General features: G+C 34.8%; 1 protein-coding gene across 15 annotated transcripts in view; it reads left to right on the top strand.

The window, feature by feature from the left end:
• Nucleotides 1-26,044, top strand: part of LOC142973624 (uncharacterized) — a 125,942-nt gene that overhangs the window by 44,258 nt on the left and 55,640 nt on the right. For 5 of the 15 annotated variants that reach the window (XM_076115523.1, XM_076115524.1, XM_076115521.1 and 2 more), the window contains one exon: nucleotides 1,734-1,826. In XM_076115523.1, coding sequence (XP_075971638.1) covers nucleotides 1,734-1,826 — 93 coding nt within the window. Of the gene's footprint in view, nucleotides 1-1,733; nucleotides 1,827-6,429; nucleotides 11,320-26,044 lie in introns of those variants that run through there. The other 10 variants (XM_076115512.1, XM_076115515.1, XM_076115510.1 and 7 more) reach the window with 6 other exon arrangements.

Below are 26,044 nucleotides of genomic sequence, written 5' to 3'. Positions count from 1 at the left end.
GCACGGAAGTGCCCCCGCAAGTCGAGCAAAAAAAAAGCTGCACGGCCGTAACATCCTTTTCTCGAAGCAATTCGGGCTATTTTTGACACCCCTATAATTTCGTTGTGGATAAAACAAGAAGCCTGGATTTTCAGCAACTAATCAGTCATTGTATAAACACGGTATATTTAAAATTTCAGTCAATTTGAACCAGTGGTTTAAAAATTACAACTTGTTAAAGTTTTGAATTTTGTCACTCACTGATTCACTGACTCACTGACTCACTGACTCACCGATCATCAAAAGTCTAAGGTACTTCTAGCAGACTTAGAAGCTTAAAATTTTGAATACAAATAGGGTTTAGTGTCTTAATCATGGGAAAAATTTAATATTTTCTAATTTCGGTCCAGTTTTCTAAATACACCAACTGCAGCTATAACTTTGTAATCCCATATAAATGTATAAGATTACAAGGTTACATTTGCAGTTAATGAATTATTATTACTGTAGAAAATAAAATAAATAGGTGTAAATAGGTACCTACTATATGAGGCATAACGGGAGGGGGTATAGGGTGGGTAAGGGTGTTTAGCCCATGAAATTGAACAACATTCCCATAGGAAAATATGTTGAATTATGAAAAAAAAAACGTCTTTCCATACAAATTGGACTTATGTTCGCTCTACAAAAAGAAGTGAGATGCCATCAAAAACATTCTGTAAAAACCTCAAGTCTCGCCGTAAAAAGTTGTGAGATCTATATAATACCAAGTCGTTTAATCTATTTAGTCTCTACTTAAAGGAACTTCTGTCTTAAGTTATTACGTATGTTATTATCACGCCAATTACAAAAAAATACCTTTAAAACAAATAGATCGACTTGGTCATCGCAAGAAAACACAAATTCGCCATAAACATTTCGGGACCATTAACTTCTTGTCGTGCTGTGTAGTGTGGTACATACTAATAATCAAATCATGCGATGGCCAGGTCGGTCTATTTGTTTTAGAGGTACTTTTTTTTAAATTGGCATGATAATAACATACGTAATAACTTAAGACAGAAGTTCCTTTAAGTAGAGACTAAATAGATTAAACGGCTTGGTATTATATAGATCTCACAACTTTTTACGGCGAGACTTGAGGTTTTTACAGAATGTTTTTGATGGCATAAGACTTTACCTTTATCTTAAGGGGCTACTAGCCTATTAAGGGTACTTATTAAAACATATATTTAACACGTATTTTTAGCCTTCCAAGCTCGTAAGTACACTATTTCTAGTTTTCAGTTTGAAAACCAATATTCCGAAAAATACCTTTCTTATTCAAATAGTGCGCGTTAATATCGGAGATGTCATCCGGGCGAGGATGTCAGGCAAATATAAACAAAGTGCGACACGAGCAGCCTTCTGCTTCCGAATAATTTATTGTTTGTAAAGACGCGTCTTCATATTTGTTTTTATTTTTCCTTCTCTTTCTCCCTCAGTCTTATTATAGTGAACTTAAGCTCTTTGTGAGACAGCGCCGTATACTCAAACACTTTGTGTGACGAAGACTTTGCTTACCAATGCTTTTCACGTTTAAACAAAACAAGGGTGACTAAACTCTTTTGATGTGCTGTTTCGTGTTATTGCAGAATATTGCTCAGTCGTTACAAATTCGAACTTTCTTGATTTAGGCCCGAGGTTAAACTTAATCCTTAGATTTTTTGATGTTTTGTCTAAATACATTTTCTAATAATATATTTTTTGTGCAGCGGAGGCGCAAGCGAGCGAGGTGGTCTCCAAACCGCCTGTGATTTCTCCCGGTACGCCTACATCGGCGACGGCTCCCAGTCCCACACCGAAACGTGAGTACAGCCTAGCATTTACACCCAAATGGCCTCCTTGTTTTTGAATCACAATATCCCTATTGTTTTTAACTTTTTACGTAACCTGAAACTTTGAAACAACACCGTAACCTAAACATTGACATTTGTTTTACATTTGGTTTCTGCGTTAAAAGCGTGACACGGATTTACTTGACATATACGTAAATATGTTCATGTTTTCAAGTCATTAGAAACCGTGTCATTATCATCACAATACTCATATACCTACCTAGATGTAGGTGCAAAGTATCCGGTACATGTAAATAACTGCAAAGTTATAACGAGTTGGCGCCCTTTCTTATCGCTTAGCCTGTTTTATCTGTATAAGCCGTGATCCTTCTTAGGTTTACAAATTGCTCTATTTACATAACATTTATTATTGAAGATTACATAGCTGTTAGTATTACAACATAATCTATAAATAAACCATCTGTTAATGAATAAGTACTAGTGTTAAAGAGTGGACGGATATTTTCCCTTATAACAGAATCGAAAGCAGTTACATTTTTACTAATAGTTGTATACGTTATAAAACATTATTCCACTACTTATATGCTAGGTTTGGCATTACCGATTGACAATTCAAAATACAGACTTGATATAAGAAACAAGATAACAGGATACATTATGCCACTGGTCACTTGGTATTAGCAAGTAAAATTGCCCGATTGTCATGCGGCGACCCAACTTACTTGCCCTCAGTTTGGTTTGCATGCATCCCTCAAATTCAGAATGTTATGACACAACTGTACAAAACACAATAATAAACTACCTCGGGAATTACACCAACAGCAAATGAATACATTTACACCTCGTAAACAACGTTAACACATTTCAATGTCATTTGAAATAATAGGTTTATTCGAGTAAATAACGCCGATCTATACCTAATTAATAATGACATTAATGCATTCGAACGTAGAGGTTGAACTATTCTTAGCGTGTGCAAGTGCATAAACACATGTTGTTCGTTACAGTAGAAACATATTTTAAACTCATAGCAGTATGAGTTTCTGCCCAGTCCGTCGGCATCGGTACCTCGCTCGGTCGTAAATACCGGCCTAATTAGAAATTGTTAGCGCCATTTCACCCAAGACAAGTGTAAATGTATTTTCAATGTGTAACAATAAAAGCATCGGTCGGTTCACGCGTTCAGTCGACACATTCACCTTATAACCCTTTGACTGTGTGCCAAAAAAGCAGCGCCGGAGTTAGCGGCCGCGGTCGTTTTGGCACACTGGCCCGGATCTATGCGGCGATTATGTCATGCATCGTGATTCTGACCGTCCGTTTGTTATTTCGTAGTCACCACAAACAAATATCAAAATCACGTTTATTGCAGTGAAGAAAGCAAACGCAACGCTGAGCGTGGGGTGTGCATCTGGTATATTTCTGGAAGGTCGCGGCTGCATATCGTTTATTTTGCTACCGCTGCAAAACGCATATTCATACGATAGTTAAACTTCGCAGTGATTTAACCGGTCATCAGCAGCGTTGTCTTGTAGTCACATATAACTGCGACACAGTTAGAAAAATACAATTGATCTAGATTTGTAGCATTAATCTTAGCTCTGAAAATAACTCAGCATTTGAATGAGAGTAACGCCCCGATTTAAAGATGTTTAATACAGGAACGCAAGTCTTGACCTATTTGTTGAGAGTTTTTTTTATTCGTTCGATGAATTTGTTTTAAATATAATGTGTTTTAAGAATACGTAACGTAAGACATATATTTCGTCTGAAAGTCTATTCACATTGTAACTTGTACATATTATTCGTATTCAATTTGCGATTTTATTTATATTATGTTGCATAATAATCGTTATCCAGCGTTTACATGAGTTTAGTAGTGGTTTTAGAATGTATTGTTTAGTTTTTTTTTTCTAAGACTATTAGTGCAAATAGACCATAATTTCAAGTTAAACAAAGCAGAAATAGCAAGACAAAGTAAAAATAAAAGCACACTACGAATAAAAATACACTCTTTATTTCAGTGACATTCTATTTCAAACATACGTTAACACAAGATTTACATTCCCATGCGTTTTTTCTGAGATATTTCGTTTGTATCATCGTCAAATGTGTTCTCATTCTATGTTGTAATTTTCTCGAACGGTTGTAAATAAAATAGAAGGTAACTATGTAGTATTAAAAACTATTATAGTGTATTACCTCAGCCCGAGTGCCAGGCGATTCGACAACGAAAGATACGGCTCATTGGCACACTTTGACGCTATTTCGGGAAAATTACTTAGGTAATATCTCTAGATACATTTTACACAACGATCTGACGGCATATACCATATGTTTGATGGATATTTTAACCTCAAGAGTTTGATGAATCAATTCAGAATGCTGACTAAGCACGTATATTCAATTTAAGCGAATAACTACAGCTGGGTTTTATTGTTTTTCAAATCTTATCATGCTATAAAAAAATCTGCAACGAACAGCTTATGTAAATTACAAAAAAAGACGTGCTTACATTATACAGGAGCCTTTTTAGCGATCATCAAAAAATCCTAAATGTATAAAATCAGTAACAGCGCGTGTATTTGAGAATCGAACTATTGTATAACACAATTTCTAGAAATGTGCCCGAGTATTCGGAACAACGTTAATAACTTCTAACTAAACGAAATAACTAGAAGCAGCATAAAAATTGCTTCAATTTTATAATATTGTAGAAAAATACCACCTATTAAGTAATTAACTTTACGTATTAGATGACTTGTGAATTTGTACATGCATTCATAATTACAGCAAGCAGCAAGTCATAAGGCAAATTGTCACGAGTCAATTGGTCAACGTGCCTCATTTAATTATTGTAACTTTTAATGAAGCGTAATGCTCACTTTCATAATACTTCAACATCACTTACACCAAGCTCTTGTACTGTAAAAAGGGTGATACATTAACAAAGAGAAAACTTTTAATAAAATAATACATTAATGTAAACTTTCTCAGTAATCGGGTTTTTGGGAAAAATGTGCTACATCTTGTAACATTACTGCAAATCTTTAGCAGTTAAGTAACTAGAAAATAGGTAACAAAACAGACAAGTAAATTCCGTATTTTAGTAAAATAACAACAGTTTAAAGGGGTACGAAAACAATCAACAAACACAAAGCTAGTTCCTAGTTCTGTAGAACAAGAGGCATACGTAACTACATACTGATTGAACGTAAGTACCTAAGTACGTTGCGCTAGTGGAAGTGGTCAATCAGACCACATGACCTGCAAGTCTAGATTCAACACTGGGGCTAGTTAGTCCGCTTTTAGCCCACCTACCCTATTACCTAACGTAATATCCCGCTTTAGATCGTTATACTCTTACGTACGCGGATTTTTATGTGACTAGCTTTTCCGTCCGTGATTTCGATTACGTATACCCGTGTAGGCTGGATTCTGTTTAGAGCACATTGCAACGGAACACTATTTTATCTTATAATTCTGGACAGAATTTTCTCTTTTGGCGTTCGATATTGCTTGTATCAGACACTATAGACTTTAGCGATACTTGGAAAAGTTTATAGGATAAATATAAATGTCTTTAAGTGGTTCGTTATGGCGGTAAAACCTCATTCGTGTTACAGTTAGTTATAAATATAAATTGTTTATGAATATAAATTGATTGACAAGTAAATCACTGTGTTTTTCTTACCAGCTGTTTAAACATACCAGCTTTTAGGACGAATTGTCTAGTTTTATCTGGTTTTGTCAATAATTTCATTAATGTTTACGCTTTGAGTTAATTTCGTCTCCCAAATATTTTTTAATGTCATGCCATTACCGTTTTCTAAATATGAACTGCTAAACAGTAAACATGGGCTTGAATTATACAAATGAGGATTTAAAATTAGGTAGATTATTTAGCTATTATATTTTTGGATGAGATCAGCTCCAGTGATTTCATCATTTAGTTTTAATCTAGGTATTGTTCCATAAAGAGACGTTGCGACCCATTGAGTACGGTCAATGTCGTTACTAAACTGTAAACTTTTAATGGACCTATTGCCTTTATAAATGTCAAATATACATACTGCATGTGTTTTCTTCCATAAAACATATAACCACGATGCAAATATGACACATAAAATGTAAAAGGACAAAATACTCGTTTCAAAAGGTCGATTTTTGAATATTGTACTGCTGATTAAATGTCAGTTCGCATACACAAACAAGTAGTAGGTAGTTACTACCTAGTTACACATTTTGCGGATAACATAATGATCTAGGTACTTACCTACATTTGTGAATTTATATATTTTCGATTTAGCCATTTACAGCCCGCTACACAAAAGTATGCTAAATAAACATGAAATCTTATTTGATACGTACATATTTTTGTTATCTCAAGGTAAATGAGATAACGTTGGTATTATCGACTTTCGTTTTCATTGATGTTTATCACATTTAAATAAAATGTCACAATAATCAAAGACTCGTACAAAAACTGTATTAACACATATTTTGAAGGTCATTTGCATGAACTGCATTATTTTATGTAAATAGCAGTGTCCGCATTATTATCATAAGTCGCATTTCACAACATTTTGTGATTGGCTCTACAATTTGCGCATGCGTTGCAAGATTCATACACTTTTGACATCAAATTATCTTACCTTTTATAAACTCACCTTTGAATAAATCGTTTCCTATTGTTTGTGAATTAATTTAAGATATAAAATTTTGTTTGCGTCCTATTCTAAACCTAATAAGCAAAAGCCATTGTGTTTATAATTCTTCCCCGTTATTCCTCCCTAAAATGGGAAACGAGCGTGATTGCAATATTAATTAGCAATATACGGTTCGAACTGCGCTTGATGATAATACAGGCGGGCAGTATAGCGGGCGGCGGCGTGCGGGCTCCCTTGTAGCCGAGTGTCGGCGTCGCGCGCGCACCACTCGCGTACACGTCTCCGCGTAAAAATAAAGTCCACAGGCCGCGCTCGCGCACTTCAACCCATTTATAATTATCAGTAAATCGCCGCGCGAGTGCATGACTGCCGCGGCCGGCGACCGCTCGCTCAAAAGAAAATTACGTTCACTAATCGCGAAGCTGAACCTCGCGTTCCCTCCGTACACCGGACCCTTATTCGATTTAGATTCGACCGACAAACGAAATCCCTAAAATACGCTACGACTAACCTCGTCAAAATCGTCACTCCTACGCGTTAGATACCGGTGTCGCGAGACGCGTGGTGTCGTCTGTGAATGGACGGTGTGTTTTGTGTGATAACGATTTGTTGTGCTAGTGATAACCGAGTGTAGCAAATTTAAAACATGCCTGAACGGCCAAAGCGACGTAAGAACAATAAAAACAAACGTAAGAACAAAAACAACAAACCGGACTCTAATAAAAATAGTAATGATGTGAAAGTTTTAGATAATAGTGAAACAGGTAGTGAATCAAATATTATTGAGGGCGTATCTGTAGAAGCAGAACTGTCAAATTCTGTCAAAGAGGAAACAAAACCTAGCGAAAATATCGTTGCGAAGACATCAAAAGATATCAAAAACGTACCGGTTGGTACTTCTAGTAGCGTGGAAAATACCTTGATAGGTGATTTGAACAATAATAGTAATCAGCTGATTATTAGCGACGTTGTTCTTGATTCTATAGTAGAAAAAATACAAAGTATTGACACTAGTGACTCTGTAGCTTACGTTGTGGAGACTCCGGATCAATCACAAACTAAAAATAAAACGAAATTAAAAAATGTGAAAAGTAAAAGTCTTGATAACGAAGATGCTACTAATATCGTTGAAGTAACTGAAGATGTTATCCAAACTGATAACGAAAATGCATTGGCTTTGATAGAGAGCCAGAATATTGTCATAACGGACGTTGAATCTGATGTAGAGTGGGAGAAAGCAGATGACTTAAATGAAATCAGCGCATCACAAGCACAAGAACTTGCAACCGGAACAATGTCAGTTACTACAATACCGTTAACAATTGCTCAATGTGATCAAAACAAATCCCTTACCCCTGATGAAGAAAAATCTCTGCGAACTTATCTTAAAACTCTTAATTTAGCCACACAGCCTGAAAATCTAAATTCAATTGAAATAAAAACAGAAATTGAACAAATAATTAACCAAGAAATCAAACAGAGATTACGCAAAAAGGGATTAGCTGATGATATTTTCTTACATCGTCTTGGTCCACCCAGAATTTTGGATGTTATAGATGAAGAAGGAAGTAGTGAGTCATCAATGACGTCACGACGACAATCGTATTTAAGTGACAAAAAAAGTGACGTTGAAGACTTAGATGATGATGTTTTTGAGGATAAAAATAAAATAATTAAACAAAAGGTAGCATCTTCTAGTAGTGTTTTCCATAAAAAAAGTATTGGGCAACTAGTACCTCAAGAATGTGTTCTTGTAGGAGCAAAAATTAAAGAACCAGAAATTACTGAGGCTAGGGGTGAATGGACTATGAAAACTATGGAAAAAATGACTGGAGCCGAAGTGGTATATCTGACAGATACTTCTAGCAGCAGCAGTTCTCTGCATGAGATTGGTGATGATGACGATGGGGTCGACACAGACGTTACTGTGCGCATGATCACACCTACTATTGAAGTTACAGATACAGAAAACTTCCTCAAGAAGACGTTTATTTCACCTACTGAAGAAAACAATTCTCTTAAAAATGAGTTGGATAAAACGCATGACAAGCTGACTTTTGCAAACAAAAAAGAACACGATAAAGATACCAATGAGCATATCATAAAAATAGAAGTTGAAGGTCATCCTAAAAAAATCTCAGAATCCCTTAACCAAGATGAAAAACAACTAGAAATTAAAAATGAACATAAAGTACAAGACGGTTCCCAAAACTTGATTCAAACTAAAGTTGAAAACGTAAAAAATATAACACGCGTAGCATCGGAGTCAGAGTTAAAGAATGATAATCAAATAAACACTGGTAAACAGAATGAAAGAATCATTAATATTGAATACGAAAAAGATCCAATAGAAAGTTATTGTGCTGTAAGTAACCTGGATGCTCAAAATTCCCATGAGATAGTGATTCTATCAACAGAAAATATAAAAACCGATTTGTATGTCAAAGATATTGATGAAACCGAAAATAATCCACTTAATAACAAGTCGTTGATATGTGAGAAATCTTCAGACATAAATAATATAAGCAAAGACAGCAAAACAAAGCATAATAAATATGATTTGGAAGCAAAGGTTATTAAATGCGAGTTTAATGATGCAATAAACAATTTAATAAAAGAGGTTTCATCTGATTCGGAAGGTGTTACTGAGAGCCCAAAAGATATATTTACGCGACAAGATTCGTCGAGCAGTGTGGATTCCTCCCAGTGCACGGCCAAATACAATCCTAATTATGAATCCTTAAATGACATCTCTAACATAATGCATGATGAAATTAATAAGCAAAACACAGAAAAAACATCAACGACTTCCAGTCATGTCAAAGATGTGTTTGAATGTGTTACAGGATCAACAACACAAAATGAATCCAAAAATGGTGCTATCGCCACGGAACAACCCTTAAGATTGAGGGATTTGTGTGTTCGAAACATAGCAACATTACCTTATGGGGATAAAATATTAGAAGAACTAGCATCAGTATCAAAACGCTTACAGAATTTCACAGCGTTTGGAACTTCATCTCAAACTGATAAAAAACTAGAACAAGACAAGACTATGCCGCATTACCGTTTGCCTGATATTTCTACCATTGAGAAGGTATCATTACCAACTAAAGTAAAAGACCCCGTACCACCGCCAGTTCAACCTCGTCATTCGTCTTTGAAGAAATCTCAAGATGATGAGCATTGGACGGGTATACCTACAAAAGCTGAACCAGTATATGTTTGCTTATCGCCGTCCCAAAAAATGTTGATGGATAAAACAAATACTGTCATTACAAAAGAAGATGCAAGTCATCTAGTTGATATGCACCGAAAATACGTTGACAGGAGAGGATATAACGAGCATTATAAAAACGAGAAACAAAGAGAAGAAATTGATTCTTTTAATCCTCCAGTTGTCCCTTTTAAATCTCAAACTGGAAGTCGTTTGCTTGCCCTTATCCGTGACCCAACTCTTACACGGAATATCAATTCTTTGAACGATCGATTAAATAACAGCCTAGACGAGTTACAGACAAAACGAAACACACTCACAACATTTACCAAAAATAATCAAGACAGATTGAACTCGACGCGAAACTTTTCATTTAAACCAATTCCTCCGCCTCGACCCAGGAAATATTCAACTTCAATTTATGAAAGTGACGAAAGTTCCGATTTCACTGATAACTCAATGCGATCAATGAAAAGTGAAAAAAAATACTTCCATTATTCAACTGGAAATCTTAACAAAGAAATAGAAAACGATATTTCTTCAATACAAAACATGCATCGCTTTTTTACGGATACAAGAGACGAATTAAATGATTACAAATGTCCTAGACGACCATCTCTGCCAAAAGATTTGTGTGAACAGCAAATGGAGTACATTCGCAAGAAAGAAAAAGAAGTGGAGGCAGAAATACAAAGGCTTGAAGCCCTAAAGGACAATATATCTCCCCCACAAAGAACAGGACCAAGAGCACCTTTAGTATCGGAAAAAGAAGTGATTAGTGAAAGAATAAAAGATTCTAACAATTACTCAATTTCAAGAAAAAAAGATGTAACCGTGAACTCAACAGATAACAAAAAAGGAAAAATGTCGTCATTATTTAGCAGCAGTCAGGAAGAATTGCTTCGTGAAAAAATGTATTCTGAATATGTCACTCAAATGGCAGAACGCGAAGAAAGAAAACAGCATAAAGTGATAAAAATTACGAATTCTCCCGCTGCAGTAAATAGTAAAATTTCAAAAAGTATGTCATCCCTTGACGCGTTTGATTCAAAAGTAAACAATCGAATCGAAAAAGAGTTTATTTCGAAAGCTAGGGAAAGGTGGGACAAATTAGGCATTAAAGACCCGGAAACAGAAGATGAAGTAGAATATAATAAAAATGTTTACAAAGAACCAAAAGTGATCGAACATAAAATAAAAGTGATTGAAGGTGGCAAAGAAAAAGACGTTAAAAAGTTACCGAGTCATCTGCAGGAGTTTGTTCGGTTTACTGCTAAAGACACGGAACCAGGCGCGGGCAGCTCCGGTGAGTCCAACTCTGGACCAGCAACCCCGCATCTTGTGATTATGTGTGCAGTGATTATAATTGTGATAGCAGTTGGCAAATATTTTTTGCGATTGTTTCGTTACAAATGAAAACTAACATAACTGTGAACAATGTGACTGATGCTCAAAATAATTCGAATGCTTTAGTGTGTAGTAATAGTTGTGTGTAGCATTGCATGAAAGTATTGTATGAATATTGTCTAACTCCCTTTTTGATGTAACTTCATTACCATTCCTAGTCATACAGAACACTCCAGAAACATTTTGATCTCAAATCGAAATTGTCAAGGTGAGTTGAAATTTTTCATTATTGTAACAATAAATTAAATACAAATTATTATCTGATTTTGAATCCTATTACCTTATGTAATTCGAGAATTATGTAGAACTTATATAACGTAAACGTAGAGTTAGGTCCTTGACTTTAACTAGGACAAGATAGATAATATGCAAAAATTAATAATAAAAGTTTTAAAAGCCAAAACCATAAAACATATCATAATTAAATCTAAATCTAATAATTATTATCATAACTGCAGGTTGAATGAATTTTAACTTTGGATCTGTTTCAAACTATGTCAGTATTTTCGTTTTACGATTGTATTACCGCTCCAGTCTATCTGGCCTGCAGTCTGGTAGCAGCACTGACGCAGATTCGAGCACAGATAGCGATTTACATTATCCACGGTAGACTCGAATACATATAACATAACATATGTATGCTTATGACATTGATGTTAGTGTAACAACAGTATTGTAGCTACAGCGTTTCATGAATAATACCATTTCACGGTTCTATAACAAACGCCCGGCCAGGTGATAGACAGCTGTTTGCAACTCTGCGGTCACCAGATAACTGCCTTATCGCTACCAATGCATACAATCACAAATGTGATAAATAATTTAATCGAGACTGAATATATTCCTAATTAATTAGATAACCGTGTTTATACCCATCCAACAATATATAATGACTCAATTCGGATTATTCTAGAAACATTAATGTATTTCTTTACAATTTCTATTAGCCCTGTAATAATGATAATAAAATTGCACCGATCGCGATAATAAGTAAGACAGAGTTCATAGTAACAGATCTATGTCGAGTATAAATATTCACATAGGAATAATATGCCTGCCGAGTGAGGCAAGTGCGTCGTCCGTGAAAATATTTGGATCGTCTAAATCTGTGCTAAATGGCCTTTGGTGACTCAAAGTGGCAAACGCATACCTTGTTATTTCGCGCAACCGCTTGTCTTTAAATATGTATGTAATAGCCCATAAAAAGTTTGTAAACGAGAATACATAAACAAGAAACATAATTTAAATTAAACTTTGTTATGACATTATTCATAATATATTTTATCAGTTTAAGCACGAGTTTGCACAAATTTTATGATAGATTTATTTATTACTCACGCAATTTTCGCGTGTATCGATTTTGCTATACACATATGTATTTTACATATGTATAAGCTTAGAAGCAAACAATGTAAGTATGTCGAGACATTGAACTTAGTGACTTAATTGAACCGCTTAGTTGTCGCGGTACATGTTAATCTTTGTTAGTCGTAAACCATCGTAAACTCAAGTAGGGCTCAGTCAATATTTTACTCGGTCTGTTTCAATTGCTTCTGGGTGTAATTAAAATCGTTATTACTCTACGCTTGCTTTGATTTTGTAGGAAATATTGACAAATATTATTTTAATTACACACTGTGATTAAGTATAGGCAGATATATAAATAGGTATAAATAATCGTCGATCCGTCGATGTCACTGAAGGGTCCGTAATAACCTCTATCTAAATTATCAATCACCGTCAATTAAATTGTCCAATCCCGAGCACGTCGGTGATGCGGGGGCAATAACGACGGCATTTCAATTAACATCGCAGACAACTATATAATGCGATTCAATAAATAATTAACTTATCCCTGTCCCCATGATCACTTCCAATTATCATATCTCGCTTACTCGATGGATGCTTGACATTCCATAACATAAGTATTAATTTGGAATTTGACTATTTAGTTTATCTAAATAAGTATCTAAAGATTTATTTATTTTAAACCGAAATAATCTTTTGTCGCATACGGTCGTGTGTTGTTTTACGTTTGCTGCTGAAATAAAACTTCAGTCGCTATGAATTCGACACGATACTTTAGTAAATGTATTGCGAATACGTGTTCAGACAGAAATACTTGGCGATGTTTTTCGCTGTTGCGGAGCTGCACTAAAGATTTACCCGAGGAACGAATCGCACATAATATTGCATCCGTTAACATCAAATACGTCATACATATATTATTTATCGTGCCAGCCAAATGTCGACGGAGTTTACTTGTGTCATTTCTTTTAACATATTACGTCTGTCCTCTCATAATATTGTAAAATATTTTCTCAGAAAGCGTATTTCCCAAAATTGCATTCAGTTAAATTGTAGTTATTTTAACGTTATCTGAATATAAATATTTCTCGCTGGATTTTCAACTTTGCGAGTAATGAAAGTTAACTGATGAAAACGGGTCACCTGCTGTAGCAGCTTACGCTTTTTGACGGTATTTAATTTTGACATGTTACGTTGCTCATACAGGGCGTTAACATGATACTGATGGACCTTGTTTCAAAACCGTTTTGTTTATCGTCAGTAAACAATTTAACCGATGTTTAACACGTAGGTGGTTCGCCATACATGCCTTTTCAGTAAGTTCTCTTTATACAACTGGAACAAATAAATAGACAAACTCTACGTCTTTCAATTTTAGTATCCATGACGTAAACAACAGTACTGACTGCTTACGTAATCACTCAAAACTATTAGATAAGTGAGCTTGTTCAGCTTCCAACAATAACAATTTTATTCATACTTACGAACAAAATACCGTCTTGTGATCACAAAATTACATATTCAGTGAGTTTCGTAGTCGGCTACGTGATAAATTATACAATATTGGTGACAAAAGAATTTTCTATGAAAACATTTCCTTTTTGGTATCACGTTAAAGTCACAAAGGTGATTCTATCTGTATGTATCATTTAATCCTCAGGAAACAGTCGTGTGAACGTTTATTTAACAAGTTGTAAGAAATGCCAGAAATAAACACTGTTTTTTTGCTTGTCTCGCGCTTTTCATTATGCAATAAGGATGTTTATAACTTAATCACGTCGGATCTATTTATACCTAATCCACTTTATAGCTCAGGAAAATTACACGTTTCGTTTTTAGGAGATCACTGTTCTAATATATCAGTCTGAATTGAAACTCGCAACCGATTTGAGATGACATATTATTGTTAAGACAGTCATATAGCTTGTTTAATATTCTATTCCATGACACCGAACGGTTATAATAATTTATGAACTATATCAAAATTTATCTCATCATAAGTTTGTCCTAAAACTTATTCATTTGAAGGGGTATGAAGTCGCGATACATTTTCCACGTGGCTAATCACACGAGTCATCCAGGAGATAATTTGACGTGTCAGGGTCCCAACAAAGAGAGAATGTCAAAGAGCCCGCAGGCGCGCCGGAAGCGATTTGACTGCGGAAGTGACGTCACGGGGGGGTCGCGGCTCGTACACTCATACAAATATTTTATAACGTGTTTTGTAGAAGTTATTTTATTGACATTGAATTTTGTTGTCTGATTGTTGGTGAAGTCAATGAGTGCACACATGTGTTTTTGTCAGAAAATGTTTATTAGGAAAAGTTTTAGAGAGACGTAGAACTGAATACTCAATAGAAGCGAACTACTGTCTCTATGCCAAATATAAATTCTATGAATAGAGGATGAAAACACATTTCTACAGGTAGAGTTTGTAAAATAGAGTAACGGTGCTAATTGTATTTATTTAAAAATTAAAATTGGCAGGCTGCTTAATTTTTTTTTGTTCCTTTTATAATTTTAAAAATATTCATATTTTTTCTACATGACTTCATGTTGACTGAAGTATCCGCTTGTTTAAAATATTTATTTTCTGCTACTTGTTCAATAGCGCCATCTAGGCGTTCATATAGAGATTACAGAAATAAGTTCCATAGATCTCCGCGAGATGTCTATAGTGGAATGGTCTGTTATTGGAGCAAGTTTTCTTTACATAATATATTGTGGTGACTAAAGGCGCTAACAATAGTAAAATTCGGTCATGTTTTGCTTTTTTATGATGTGGCTGGGATTTGGCAGTCCTTGTAGCTATAACACGTCAATATAGTGACAGTTGCCTGTTAGTTGTACGATGAATAATGTAATATTTTCAAGAGTTTCATTTTACACAAGTCTTCACAATCAGTATGAAATATGTTACGATCGTTTAATATACCATTCTTTATCTCCCAGTGAGGTTGCCAAATAGGTTCATAGATACTGCAAGTGAAATATTATAATGATTACTGCCTTGATGGTGAAAACATTAATATTTTTTATGATTTTCCGATAACACCCTATAAAAGACGTATTCGTTTTATGTCTTGGTTCGTTGTAACTTGAATTTTATACATTTTACTGAAATTGTCAGAAAGACGAGTATGAATTTAAAATTATACGATGAATAGTTACCTTTATTTATTAGAATAGAGACGTAATAACATTATTTGGGTATAATAGGTGCATAAGTATCTAATTATCTAGATTGGTTGAATTCAAACTCGCCAAATCAATTTAATATCGAAAGAGCAGAACAAACTAATTTCCGCGTGAGTGAACTCTAGCCACAAACTTGCAGTATGAAATATAAACAGGAATATGTAACAGCTATCCGCAATATTTGTTAAACAGTAGCAGTTTGAGTTCTATCGAGAGCACAATGGAGTTTTCGATGAAGAGAACTTGTCTGTTATTCGGCAGTATCTACGCGCTCGAATAATGCGGTTCCTACGTGTACGAACAAACACAAGTTTACATACTATTCATATCTCACATCCAACCATTATCATGTTGATATATTTTGATTTGCATTTATAGTACGTTTCACGTGTGAATATGTGAAATTTGCTTACAGTAATAGCAATATTTAGTAGTGCTTCAACGTCACTGAATATTCTGATTAACTAGGAGACGTAGCGCAGTTTCAGTGCAAGAAAGTCACAAGTAGTCTTATGTTGATTTCATCTTATGCTTTTCTTCCATTAAGACTGTCTGCAATCCTTTATAATGGTGAAAATCCGTGATTATTACGAAGCCAGTAATTATGTAGGGTTATGTTAAGCTATTTTCTTGCGGATTACATTTGTACGATTGCTAATTAATCTAATCTATGTAACAGTAGGTGTTATTTTGTTGCTGGTTGATAAAGAAACACCTAACCTAAAATATGTATAAACACCTAAAATACATATAAACACTCACATATTCACCCATGTTATAACTTTATTTATACATAAAATAGGTAAAAGTAGCCCGTACACCTAAATTTGGTTACAATACCTAATATTTGATATGAAGTAAGCAACACGACAACTTTTAGTTTGTCCAAACACAAAAACACATTATAATGAATGAGGAAAACAGTGAATCTGTTGGTAGCTTTTTGCTAACTTCACGAATACGATTAAAATCGCATGAACCAACCATTTGCCAATTTGACTGAAAATGTTTACATTCCCATCTGTACACAGATAAAAAGTTTTTCATATTTAATCAAAGTTATCGTTCTCGTAGAAACACATCATAAATAATAAAGTATATATCTACAGAGTCTCTGAGACGTTTACTCGATAAATAAATAATAAAAGATACAAAGATGAAGCTTTATAACTCCAACAAATATGTCAATCCGTTATTAACCTATTTGTAGAGTACCTAAATAAATGTCATGCGGACTGCGGTCTATAAATAAACCACCCCACAAATATCATTATATTCTTTCATCATTAAAATATATTAACTCCCGAACAAATCCCGGAGGACTGATGCTAATGCCTGCTGGATTAAATGATTAAACGTAAAAATTAAGGCAGGAATGTTAATTATGAGGCAAGATTTCAGTGGTTGATTTTACTCCGCCTTTCCGTCCCGTCTCCGGTTTGATGGACTGCCATCGTAATGTAAAAACTTCCACTCGTATATAAAAGTAAAAGAAACTTATTTTTCCGCACAAGTCATGCGTCGAAGAGAAAAATGGGCTGTTACGTTAATGCAACTTCACAATCTTAAACCTCTACATTTTCGCTCTACGTGACTTAAGACATACGTACTTAGGTAACTCTATCACCGTACCGCGTGTAACATAAAAGGAAAGCTATACGTGTATAATATTATTTCGCTCTCAGGCAGAGGTAAGAACAGATTGAATAGACAGATTTATTCGATACAGTCTACTTGTTATATTCCTTTGTCTTTCTTGGATACCTTTGTGCTAGCACTATAAGCAGATAAACTGTTGAGCTGTCAGGACATTGACTTTCTGAATCGTACAGTCAAACTGTGTATTGTGCTTAATAAAATGGATTTCCAAGAACGGAATTCAGGTGCAAGTACAACGAAGAGTCAGCAGACCGAACGTCATTGGCAAAATTATATTGCACTAATAGGTCACTTGGATTTACCCAAAGTATCTGAGTAACTGCATTGCTAATGTCATTACATTTTATGCGAATATGAGGATGGTAAATGACACAGTTAACGTAGCCTACTCACAAGGGAAAAATGATGCTATGACTTTGCAAAAACTTAATGCAATAATGAAGAAAAAGTGCTTGCCCTCGGGGATGTCGCGACTCGGTTATATTTTTCATTTGCATTGTTTCCCAGGTGAATTTAGCCAATTTATTGATAAATTTATGAGATTGTGCCACTCTCTACATACGATATTTATTAATAAGTTGATCGGCGTGTGAGGTTTTGATGCAACAAACACATACGGGACTTACGTTTTAATTCTAAAGTCTTTTTGGAATATTTCGTAGTGATTCTCTATTGTTCTTCAAACGAAATAAATAAAAGAGAATGCTATATCTCCATATTAAACCTCGTATATCTAAGTTCATTAACAAAATATAAAGCAGTTAGATAGATATATCTAACTGCTTTATATTTTGTATTTAAATAATACTTATCAAAATACTAGAACTTGCTCATGTAGAGATTAAAATAATTCTAGTTTTAAACACGTAAAACAGAACATCGGCGTGTTAAGTTCAGGAAAGTGGTTGTTCTCGCAAGCAATAGAGTTGCAACCTGTTCGTTTATAGAGAACTTTGAACTCGCCTCGTTATTTCTCTACGTGCCTTCGAGAAGCTGCTACTTGCTTTGGAAAAATATATTTCAAATTCCAATAAAGAACGTTCATCAACTGAAATATACAATAAGTTATATTCAAGGAAGATAGTTTGCTGCGTTCTAAGAATTTACTTATTAGATTTTATTTATATGTTTATAAATGCCATGTTTTATATGGATGATGTGCTTACGCTTGGGCTCGATTTATTACATTATAGTATTCTTAAGATTCTTTTTTTTTAAATGTAGATCATAAAATGGTCATGCAGTGGTGCAAGCTAGTGCGTTTGTTCACTGAATCTAAAATTTGAATTTTATACAACATGACTTTTCTGCTAATTTGTTTAAATTTACACACAAAGTAGACAGATTTAACATTGTATTCAAATGGGAGAAATATCTTGAGGGCGCAATTGGGTAACGGTGAATTCCTTTCGAGCAGGTATTAGCTATCTGATCCCGAAATGTTGCTCGCTATTGCTCAAATTTAATCCCGATCACGATTTAAGACCAATATTCAAATTCCAAATATCAATATTGGAATATAGCCGTACTTTGTTGCAATAAGGAGTATTTGTATAAATTGTTTGCAAATTAATCAGAGCCCAGCGATGATGGTAAAACATTTTTGAAACACGTTCAGTGTTTGCGTTTTATTTATTGAGGACCAATTTATTGTGTGAATGTAAGAGTATCTATGGGTAACACATAGGTCTAGCTTTACCATTCGGCTATTACCGATTGACACAATATTATCCATCTAATGACTAAAAAATGTAGTGACAAGAACTTATTGTAAATTTATTACTATCGGAATATAACGCTAACTAACATCACACAACTAAGAAAACCTGTACAAGTAGATGGCACGCCTCTTACAATAAATATGTCTTCGAAGGCCAAGTCGCCCTGACTCGGCCTTCATAAACTACTACGGAGGTCAACTGAAACTTTTATTCTCTTACAAGCTTTACAGTATTCTGGTTTGGTCATAAATCCGAGATTATCTTATAAAGAGTAAAAATGATAATAAAAACATCAAAGGTACGATACCTTTTTTATATCTTAACGTCTCGGCCAGGTTACACTGATATTCGGGTTACATTTCTGAATGACGATGTGTATCTCTTAATGTTTATCGCGTTTGAGATCTCTTTTAATTGTAAAAGGAATACAAGTCGCGAAAATGTAGCTAAAAAATTCACATATTCATCTTCGGAAAGGAATCATAAAACACTCTGTGACGGGAATGTACAGTTGACATTTATAAACGGTCAGAGTGACATAGAGCACGTTTGATTGGCGTTGACGTAAACGTAAGCTGGATGTGAGTTGTTCATTGTCTGTGGCACAGGGTGCAGGTTTTAGTACTTGACCTCAGGAATATTGCTTCACCTGTGATCGATTAGTGCGGTCACCGGTTGGTCACGGACGCTCCAGTCTTTCGTGTGTAATGTTAGTAACTGGTTCTAGTCTTTGTCAAAATGAATTAAAGTTCTTTCTTCGTGCTTAAATTGAACTTTTTATCAAAAATACATAATAATATGTTTATTGTTACTATCGTCAACATCCGAATGGCGGAAGTTGGTCAAATTACTTAGCGCCCTGAATAGTTATGGTTAGTGTCAATCAGTAAAGCTTCTATCAATACCAGTGTTGATAGGACCAGTCAATACCGTTAATGTACCAAAAAATCTAATCTTAAATCATCGAATAATTTTTACAGTACCAAAGTAGTATACAAATTATAAGTGATCAATATGAAGTAAAGGCTTAGTTGAATACTGGTATGTGATGTATGTATGCATCGTGACTCACAAGATAATAGTAACTATCCGAAGTGAAGGGAAGACCAAATAATAAATCGCAATCTGTCATAATCATACAACAATCAAGTGCAATAACAGCACACGTACACTTATCCTACATTCAGATATGCAAGTGTTCACGGAGGTCGTATACGTTAGTCTTTCTAAGAAATGTTAATGTTTGTACAATCAAGAACAACAACACAACACTGTAATTATTGTCACGTAGTACGGGAGCTGTGTAAATCACCGTCAGAAGGTCTGGGTAAATTATTGCGCCGGTACATGCCATATAACATCTCCCCAAACCAACGTATATGAACCCCGCGATGTACAGGCAAATGAAACATTGTTCAGACGAGAATCTTTTAAGAATATTTTCTAAACAAAGGCCTTTCTATAAGCTCGAAATAATCTTTGGTGCAGTAAGTTCTGCGATTTCACACCATTACATGAAATACAAGTTTTGTCGTTGTTTGAAGTTAAATTCGCAATCAATAGATAGCCAAGCTGTGTTGTTTATTTATTAAGCCGTGGATAAAATTCATCGGTAATAACCATTCAATTGATTAAATGGCAGCTGAAATCCCAGGCGGAAAACTTTACCATGTTTCCCACTAGTGCTTATTTATTTTAATTTTTTGTGCTCGGTAATTTAAATTTGTGTTTATTTTTTTGCTTTTATAGCTGTCACTGTTTCGTTACTGCATTTTTTATGAACTAGCTGCGTAGCAAAAATTCCAACTCAACAATATAATATTAGAATTATAAAAGAACAGACAACTTTATCTTCATTGGAATTCTTGTGCGAGAAAATCTAGCACTAATACTTAACAATAAAACTTTATTTCAGAATGTTATATTTCTTAGGTTTAGCTCATAATATAAGACATGTAGACAGCTCTTTTACATATCAAGTTCATTATACGAAGCACGGATGCCTATGTCGCCATAACAGGATTTAATATTGCTTAACCGTATAATCTGCGAACAATATGACATTTCGTAGGATACATTTAATTTAGGTTGTCGGAATCATGGCTTTATGTAATATAAGTCATGTCAGTCGGAATTTGGCTCAAATGCCTCTACATCGAAATCGTAGTGCGGCCGTGGGAGAATCCACAGCGGACAAGATTAATTAGAGTTGCGGTTAAATTAATAACAGACCGAGCACGCACCCTCGACGTCCGGCGCCTTCAGATTTAACCCAAAACAATGGCTAATCAAATCGTATTATCGTCTATGAAAGTGCTTTACGCATTAAACCAACCCTTGTAGCTTAATCTTTACTCTGCATATTTTTTCTTGCCCTGATTCTGATACAAACGGTCGAATGGGCAATGAAATCATCTCAAATTTTACAGCAGTGTAATAAAATTGAAATACAAATTAGATGCCTCTTTCAATGCCAAATTATAGGAGTCAATCGACGAAATTGGACCATTAGACTACTCAAAGGGGATAGGGCCTATTACGAATTATATACGTGTAGCTATTGAGGTCTTTCAATACAATGTGTAATTACGGTACAATGCTTCAAGTAACATTACACTGTATTGTTGCCCTTTCAGAATTAAGTTTGTTTCGTGAAACGAAACAACGAGCGATACTCTTTTTGCGTCCGAACGCCGACCAGTCAAACACCATAAAGGAGTTCTCCAAATACTGCGATTACTTTTGCTCTTTTTCACTTCGACATTAAATAAAAGTAGCAAACGTACTCTTTGATTTCTCTTTGTAGTTAAACGTAAATGGGTACGGGTTGTGAGTGAAATAATAGAATCACAGTGACCTCAGTCGACACGACAGCCGCATTGGGATGCAAATTACATTATAACATTCAAGTATTATGAATGAGTTCACGCCGGCAGATGGCAATGACCCAAGGTCATAGGAATTGACACTAGTTAATAAATAACTGTATATCATGTTACCTGAAATGGAAGTTAATATCATTGCGACTAATTAATGTTTCACAGAAATATACTTGTAATAATGGTTCGGACGGGATTTGCCGTATTGATATTAATAAAATGGTATTGTATTTGGAAATGTAATTAAAGTATTTATACTATAATACATTATTTAATTATATAAAGATTATGTAGTTGGTAAATATTATTATTCAATGACTATACCTACTTTATTTTGTATATTTTCATCCCTGAATTACTAAAGTCTATGTTTGACAATTGTAAACTTACAATCTTGCAGTCTGAGAACGTGACGCAATATCGTGGGTGATTCAAAATTTTACTCAAATTATAAATATTTTTGATTGAATTTGCAAAACTTGACGGAAATTCACATAAAAGAATTGACTTACCTAATGAAAGTTGAACAGCTGACAGTTATTTTAACATGTCAACTTTTTTCATCATTTTGTATAACAATATTTAGAAGAACACGGACATTCACTTAATCTATTAAAGTAGTTGGGAGTAGTTTAGTGGAAAACATAGGCCACTCCTTTATGCTGCCACAATGAACGATCTTGACAGGCGGATTAGTGTGCGCTCAGAGACTTAGCATTCTACATAAGTGAATACCACAATTTACCTGATAGAGCTACCTAGTCGTAACCGAAGATATAGAGAACATTCCGTTTCATCTACTAGATTGCTGGTCAACCATTTATAGAAACCTACCATTTTATTAAGTCACCGTGTGTAGAGTAAATGGGGTGCAATTTGGTGGAATCAGACGAATCCAAAATGAATAATGCAACTCATTTGGCGACAGAATGCAATGCTATGTCACAGACATCGATATCGGATTAAACTAATTTAGCATTGGCCAGCTGTAATATTAGCGCAATTTATTTTAGCTCGTGTTGCATTTCTAATAATGATAGTGCATATTATATATTACATATTTATGTTACCTATCCATATATGTAAGCTCGAGTTTCGCATTTAGTTCATGTAAATTTCTAATTATCTCGCTGCACATTGCTGCTGTAAGTGGTTTTGACACAGCAGCGTGCATTTTACCTATCGAGAAAATACTAAATAGATATTGTTTCAAGTTTAAAGGATGAAATAGTTTAATTAATTTTGAAAATAGTGTACTTGGGGTAATATTAATGAGTTAGTTACAAGATCAATTAAAAGTATTCGTATAAAAACGTTAAGTTTGATGTATTAATTAAAACCTATTGAACCTTTTACAGATTTTTCTTAATATTTTTTGGAATTCTTTGTAAGCACTTCTAACTCAGATGGTAATAATGTATAACAACAGCTTCCATCGTATTTATTAAGACGTTGAGGATCGTAAAAGAATTTTAATTAAACAACAAAAAGATAATTTATTTACATTTATTCGAGATGAAAACTTAGTTTACTCAACTGTCCAAAGCAACTCGTAGTGGAATCGGTCCGAGTTTATTTAGAGATATTTTGTTCCAGTTTATTTTCGGCCCTTCCTGTCTCGACGAACGACGTGCGAATTTAAGGGCGACTCCAAACTGTTCCAAACTCCTACTCACTATTTCGTTCATTCAGTTCGCCGTCAAATTTTAATATCGAGCTTACGTTTTCAAGTGCACTTTTGCGGTTATAAGCATCAGCTTTTAGTTGATATGACTGTAACAATAGACATTTCGAGATTGTAGTAACGAATAAATTACTATGATATTATATAGACTGCAGGTGATTTCTACTTAAGTTAATGTTCTTTTTAAAGCTTTTAACACTCATAACTCGTTACCATCTCATATAACTAGTAAAGTATTGAAAATTGGAACGTTCAATATTACATGGACCATTATTTAATTAATGAATTAAATCTATTGAGTGGCGAGTACATGAATAAAATAGTGCACGAACAAATACAAACCCTATAATTAACCTATTGAAATTATACTTTTATGAATAATAAATATTCAAAAACAATATTTATTAACACGCCGGTTTAATGTGCTCTACATTATATTCACAATTGAAGTGAATTGCATATCAAACACTTCATGAGCTGCTACCGAGTTAAGTGTTTGACATAACAGACATAACACAATTACCACAGGCTATATTGACTATTGACATAAATATATTTCAGTGCCTCATTTTTAATCCGTGAAATGTATGAAAGAGATTTCTTATCAAATAATTCAACTAAATCAAAACAGTACAATCTCATTACTGTTATCTGGCAAAATAACCATAACACATCGCGTTTCCATTGTTTTCCATTTTCCGTCGATTTGTATCGTGCGCGCGTTATCAGTGGTGTCGGCTCAGTTGGACGGCGGCCGCCAGGCTCGACGCACGCCCGCGCTCTGTGTCGCCATTTCCACGTTTCCCGAGAGTTTCCCGCGCGGCCGTCCGCACGTACCGAGCCCGCTCCCCACGTCGTATCGCGTCGCATCGGGACATGTCATCCTGATATCGAATTAACGGTGTGTATAAACAACAGTGTGTTTATTTCTACGGATAAGTTAATCGAGTTAATGATAAGTTAATGTGTCGGCCCGGCCCCGTGTGTGTTGCACGTGATCGGATTATTGAATCGAGGGATAATATTGTTTTTACCGATGTAAGTAGGCGATACGTTTAGGGATTAGTTAATGAATTAGATCACGATTGTATGAGGGATTAGTGATAATGAGGACGCCATGTCGAAGGTCGCTCAGATTGATTTGTTTATCTTTTATCGTTATGTTCTAAGTGACGCTATCTGTTGCGGACTTTTATCATTTTATTTTTGTGAGTTTTAGGATGATGGCTTCCTATTTATTTTGATAGATAGGATGATACCTCACAAAATATGAAATTCTCGTTGTATTTTTATATTTTATCCTGCCAACATATTGGCCACCCCACATCCCTCTCCGACTCCCCGCCGGCGCCCATAATGCGTATGCATATTTGGTTTATTGTGTACTTGTGTGGCCATATATCAGCAATATATCTCCGTACCAATGGCCTGTTAAGCTTCACCCTTGTGAATTTGAACTGGATGTTAGTAGAATGATGATACTTTTACGATAACCTTTACGTTTCGCTCGTTTCGTATAATAAAATGAGACCTTCTAAAACATAGGGAAAATTGGTGTGGCCGTGCTCAGATAAGTAGGTATAACATATTTTGTCGTTAATGTATGTTGTAGAATTGAACCTTGGCCGTTTCAATAATTTGTAAAACTTTATTAGTTCAGCTGATCTTACGATGTTGTTTAATGTCGAATGTGGTAAGGATTTTATGCAAACGTTTTAATATACGTATAAAGTATAAATAAAGCATTACAATAACATAGTCATGGTTTATAACTAATAGCACTATAATAAATTCGCAATCTACTAATAGGATCTACTAGTTTATGGATATGGATTGAAATCAGTGTACTCTACATTGACATTAACCTACTTAGAAGGAATTTATTAATACTTATTTCCTTCTCAAGGTGCAAAAAGTATCTGTATAAACACGTTTAGTATATTAAACACCCACTGTGATGTTATTGCATAACCATTCATGGGCATTAATGATACGCGCATTAACCAAGAAGTTAGTTATATTCAGAGAAAAGATGGTGACATTCCGATTTCGCAATTACACATCCATTAGTTCTAAAAGGAAAATATGAGTTGAGTTGTAGTTGTTGAGATGTGGGCGATGATCAGTCGTGCTCGTGGAACGACGACAACTGGCAGGTCAGGGACGGAACGCTCGGCGCATAAGAGACTGGGCTCTTATCACCACAATCTAGAAAAATACATTCATAACCTACCTGATCTTATTCACGAAGGCGTAGACCGTATTCTTCAGAACGAGTGGGAGTTTAACCCACAAGTTTTAGTTGAGTTAATATTTATCTTAGCTATTTGTGAATGGACAGAAATATCTCTTCTTTTACTACTTAGTTCATTTGGATTATTTGCATTTTGTGCCCACGGCTTCCGATATTAAGGTAAACTTTCTATGAGATCATGCGTAACATCTAGCCTGGCACAGTTTTATACGTTTGCTAACATATCGCAG

This window comes from Anticarsia gemmatalis, chromosome 6 (assembly GCF_050436995.1).
Source record: "Anticarsia gemmatalis isolate Benzon Research Colony breed Stoneville strain chromosome 6, ilAntGemm2 primary, whole genome shotgun sequence".
NCBI classification, from domain to species: Eukaryota; Metazoa; Arthropoda; class Insecta; order Lepidoptera; family Erebidae; genus Anticarsia; species Anticarsia gemmatalis.
Note: the sequence above shows the minus strand (reverse complement) of the source record. Positions and strands in the feature narration are given on the sequence as shown.